This window comes from Lactuca serriola, chromosome 5 (assembly GCF_051521515.1).
Source record: "Lactuca serriola cultivar US96UC23 chromosome 5, Lser_US96UC23_V15, whole genome shotgun sequence".
Classification (NCBI taxonomy): domain Eukaryota; kingdom Viridiplantae; phylum Streptophyta; class Magnoliopsida; order Asterales; family Asteraceae; genus Lactuca; species Lactuca serriola.
In genome coordinates this window covers 23145968-23151015 of record NC_136412.1, presented here as the reverse complement: position 1 = coordinate 23151015, position 5048 = coordinate 23145968, and the positions used below count along the sequence as shown (strand labels likewise).

At 36.3% G+C, this 5048-nt stretch overlaps 1 protein-coding gene across 1 annotated transcript; it reads left to right on the top strand.

Annotated features, from left to right (window-relative positions):
- The first annotated feature begins 2641 nt into the window (after nt 1-2641).
- LOC145052208 (transcription factor ICE1-like) lies at nt 2642-4811 on the top strand. Its single transcript, XM_079000004.1, has 4 exons — nt 2642-3749; nt 3930-4178; nt 4261-4431; nt 4507-4811. The coding sequence occupies exons 1-4, from the start codon at nt 2721-2723 to the stop codon at nt 4588-4590; spliced, it is 1533 nt and encodes a 510-aa protein (XP_078856130.1). The 5' UTR covers nt 2642-2720; the 3' UTR covers nt 4591-4811.
- The last annotated feature ends 237 nt before the right edge of the window (nt 4812-5048 follow it).

Here is a 5048-nt window from a genome sequence, read left to right as displayed (position 1 = left end):
CACTGGAGATGAGTGATCCTCCAACAACAAGAAAAGGGTGACGACCCTTCTCTTTCTCCTCTCTCTTCCTTCCGGTCGAACAACAACAGCCAAACACCCTTTACATGTTGTGTTTCTCCGATCTGTCTCTCTTTGCCTCCATCTTTGAGATATGTTGCCAGAAAAAGAAGAAAGAATCAACGAGGGGGCTACCAGAGCAGCTCCTCGCCGCCAACTACCGTCTCTACTTCCTCCTGCCTCCCCTTTCGACCTTGTTGTTTTTGCCATCATTCCTCCTTGCTACCAATGATGTGTAGGAACAAAGGAGTCGCCGGAGATTGGGGTTCTCCCTCTTTTTCATGATGAATAAAAGTTGAAAAAATCTCGTTATGGATATGTGGATGCCACATGGGTATTTCATTTCAACAAAATAAAATAAAGGGAAAATGACTTGATAGAGTAAGATACTTTTTGAAATGTACATATTTAGTCGTTAATTTTTTTTTTTTTGTAAAATAAACCCTTCCACGTCAGCAAAACCTATAGAATCCGGTGAAAATGACCTAGTATGTACATATTAATAAAGTATAAGGGTTTATTCTACAAAAAAAAAAAAAAAAGAATAATGACTAAATATGTAGATTTCAAAAAGTATCTTACCCTATCAGGTTATTATCCCTAATGGTCATAAAGACAAATGATTAAAATTTGTCCTTACCACAAATACCAACAAACCTCACAAAAGTTACATTGCTTTTCCCTATTATTATTGTCTTCTTTTAGACAAAATAAAAGACTCCCGTTTTGGTAACATTTCAATAAAAAAACAAATCGTAGCTTGACAAAAAATGAAAATGTGAGTCTATGATTTATTTTAACGAAAACTCCATAGCAACACTTGAACTATTGAAATTATGATTTATTTATTGTTATAATTTTGAAGAATTTATCAGATGATATTAAATAATAGTATATATCAACTTACCATTTATGAGCTAGCTTATGTATAATTGTTAGGAATAAAATGAAAATAAAATCTCCAAAAGACACACTGGTTTGTGGATATGATCTATATCCACTTGACAGAAGAAGTATTCTTATCGAGAAAATGATTTACAATATACTTGAACCATATTTAATAAAAGAGCGCTTTAACGAGCCCGAGCCTAGAATAAAACTCATTTAGCGAGTCTGATTTGAGTCGTGCAAGTGAGGGTTTGAATAAAACTCATTTAGCGAGTCTGATTTGAATCGTGCAAGTGAGGGTTTGTTTAAGCTTGTGAGCTTAAGGGGGGCTTTGCGATACTATATTTTTATTTTATGTATTATTATTTATTACTTATATATTAATAAAATATGAAAACAGAAAACAAAGAGCCAATTCCAATCTGTAATGAGCGTCACAAAAAAACGAGCATTAACGAGACGATCCTGAGCTTTATATGCTTCATGAACTGAGCTTGAGCTCGAAGCTCCAAACTCTTAATAGGCTCGATCATGAGTTTTATAACTTTAAACAAACCTGACTCAATTAGTGTGATGCTCCGCTCAGCTTGGCTCGTTTATATCCGTAAGAGTATAACTTTTATTTTTAGATTCAAAATTTATCTTAAACTAATATCTTTCGAATAAATATATTACATATTTGAGAGAGAAATAAAACAATATTATAATGTTCAGGTTTGGTAAATGAATTGTATATTTTCTTTAACAAAAACTGGATATAATATAATGTGAAACTATGATTATGTTATTATTAGTAATCATGTAAAGTTACGGTTATGTTATTAATATGGAAATCTTTTTATTACAAATAATGAGTGTAAAGTTTGTCGTTAATAAATTATTGAAAGTATTTGAACAAGAGTTTGCATTTACCCCACAAAACACATGATCTTTATACGTTGCTTATTTTGTTTGATCATTTACAGTCTAGTTTTAGACTTTAATTTACAATATGAGATTATCAGTTTTTTGAGAAACCCTTAAAAAAATATTAATACTAGGTTTTGTTAGATAAATGTCTTTTATCTATAAACTAGCTACACAAGGCACAAGCCATCTAGCTGAAAATCTAATGTCCTTGGTGCGGTTTCAGGGAGTGCGTTTTCGTCACATAAGCAGCGAACACCGCCCCTTGAGTGTGGTTTGGTGCGGTTCAAACCGCAGTGCGGCAAAAAATAGCCGCGGCTTGTGATTGAGTGTAGATAATTTGACTGTTTTGTGATTGGATGGGGAGAAATTAAAGCTTTTATTAAAAAAAAAATTTAAAAATAAAGTGTGGCACCACTTCTTGGGTGTGGCAAATAACCACACTTTTGTGGTAAAAATGACGTGACGCTTACGTGGCAACGAAGGGAGTGCGGTTTCGATGGTACCACTCCCTCCAGCCTTATCGGTTTTATTAATGATTTTCAACCTTTTTAAATTATTAAAAAAAAAAACTGATTATCCGAAAAAGAATAATCATAAAAGGTGTCATTTTCCCCTTATTTGGAGGCTCAAAAGCCAGCCAAACACAAAGCTTCTACCAAAAAAACAAACAGAAAAAAGGCAGAGTAATTTATGCATTATAATTTGTACATTTTCGAAGCACCAGCTCAGTTTGTAATCATAGCACCGCAAAGTAACGTTTTTTCTTTTTCGAGCTTGTCTTTTTGCGTCTAACAACAATATAAATCCACTCCCCTTTCCATCGTCTTCTCCAATCCCATTCTCTCTCTGAAACCACCAACTTCGAGATGCTTTCAAGAGTTAATAGTGTTGTTTGGATGGATGATGAGAGAGGGAATCAAACAAACCACAAAAATGAAGAGAATAATGAAATCAATTCTATTTCTACATTTAAATCAATGCTAGAAGTTGAAGAAGAAAATAACAACAATTGGTTCTTGCAGCAGCAGAGTAATCTTCTGCTGCAGCAAGTTGACTCTTCATCGTCATGTTCACCGACTTCTGCTTTTCAAAACCTCGACCCAAATCAGGTTCATTTCTTTTTACCTCCAAGACCCTCAATTTCATCGATTTTGAACCCAATTTCAAGCAACCCGTTAGACGAAACCTTTGATCTCGGTTGTGGGAATGGAATTCTACCTGGGTTTTGTGATTTAGGGGGACAAACCCAAATGGGTGTTTCGAGTTTGAACTCAGATCCTCAATTTTCGACTGCTCACTTGCTTCAATTGGCCGGAAATGGATTCGGGACGCCGGTGTTTCCATCTTTGGAAGATGGGTTAACAGGAACTTCGTTGGGTTTGAACCGGTCGAAATTGCTTAAACCTTTGGATAGTTTTGCTTCGGCCGGAGCTCCACCGACTTTATTTCAAAAAAGAGCTGCCCTGAGAAGAAATTTGAGTGATATCAACACCACCATCGACGGCGATGGTGGAGGAGCTGGACTGGGAAGAAGTTTAAGTGACGTCAACACCGCCGGCGGTGGTGGTAGTGATGGGATGAATGAGAAGAAGAGGAAGAGCAGCGGTGGCAGTTGGGATGATGTGGATAACCTGAGTTTGGATGGCTCCGGTTTGAATTACGATTCCGATGATATCACGATGAACACCACCACAAATTTTGAAGAAAATGGGATCAAAATTAACGGTGGGAATAGCTCTAATGCAAACAGTACTGTCACTGGCGGCATCGGGAGCAATCAAAAGGGGAAAAAGAAAGGGTTGCCGGCGAAGAATTTAATGGCGGAAAGACGTCGGAGAAAGAAGCTAAACGACCGGCTTTACATGCTCAGATCTGTAGTCCCCAAAATCAGCAAGGTGAGAATCAAGAATTCCCTCTTTGTTTCACATATCTTTCTCGTGCATGTTCAGAATTATTATCCGACATTTTTTAAAACTTTAAAGATGGAATCTTGATGAAACCCCATGAAAGAAAAACTTATAATTAAGAAGATTTCTTGAATTATTCATAAAACGCCATTAATGTTCTTGTTTCAGATGGACAGAGCTTCAATTCTTGGCGATGCGATAGAGTACCTGAAAGAGCTTCTTCAGAAGATCAACGACCTTAACTATGAACTCGAATCAACCTCATCATTGACACCCACCACCACCATAACCACCCCCGGCAGCGGCACCCCCACCGGTTTCTACCCTCTAACCCCAACTCCGACCAATCTCCCTTCAAGAATCAAGGAAGAACTTTGCCCCACCGCGATCCCTAGCCCAACTGGCCAGCCTGCAAGAGTATTAATCCCAGTTTCCCATTACTTTTACAAAGTTATGATGAATCACTTGTTAAAATGTTGATTTTTTGCGGTGGTTTTAGGTTGAAGTAAGACAGAGAGAAGGAAGAGCAGTGAATATCCATATGTTTTGCAGTAGGAGGCCTGGTTTGCTTCTATCAACCATGAGAGCTCTTGATAATCTTGGTTTAGATATTCAACAAGCTGTCATAAGTTGCTTCAATGGCTTCGCTCTTGATGTTTTTCGAGCTGAGGTATATTTCATTTTATCTTTCATTTCTTTTACTTGATCCGTTTTTGTTGTTTTATGGTGTGTTTCCTGAATTTAGCAATGCAAAGAAGGTCAAGATGTTCATCCTGATCAAGTGAAAGCAGTGCTGCTGGAGTCCGCTGGTTACCATGGTGTCGCTTGAGTGGTTTAGTTATTTGAGATTTGGGTTGTTTGGTTTTAGTTTAAAAAGTTGTAGCTTTTCATATGAAGGTTGTTTTTGTTCAGTCCTTAGATCTAGTCAGATAGATAGGCGTGCAGTTAGCTAAATTTGCAAAATGTTTTAAGGCATTTTATGTTGTTTTGTTTGATCATTGTGTTTCTTGGAGTTTTTTATTTTATATTTCATATTTCATATTTGATTGATGTTTGTGTGTGGACCGGAGTGTTGAGTTTCCAACAATAAAGACACAATTGCAAAGAAAACAAAAATTTACATTGTTTTATACCATTAAGCTAATTCTGTTACGTTCATTTACGAACTAATCGAAATATAATTTACAATTACATCAAGTGTTTACATTGAGCTAGGTATTTAATTTTGACCATAAATATACCAAAATATTAGATTTCAGCCACAAAAATGCTATTAGATAATAGATA

Coding starts and splice junctions, on each gene's coding strand:
- LOC145052208 (XM_079000004.1), top strand. CDS start 2,721: ATGCTTTCAAGAGTTAATAGTGTTGTTTGGATGGATGATGAGAGAGGG. Junction 4,179..4,260: donor CAACTGGCCAGCCTGCAAGA/GTATTAATCCCA, acceptor CGGTGGTTTTAG/GTTGAAGTAAGACAGAGAGA. Junction 4,432..4,506: donor TTGATGTTTTTCGAGCTGAG/GTATATTTCATT, acceptor TCCTGAATTTAG/CAATGCAAAGAAGGTCAAGA.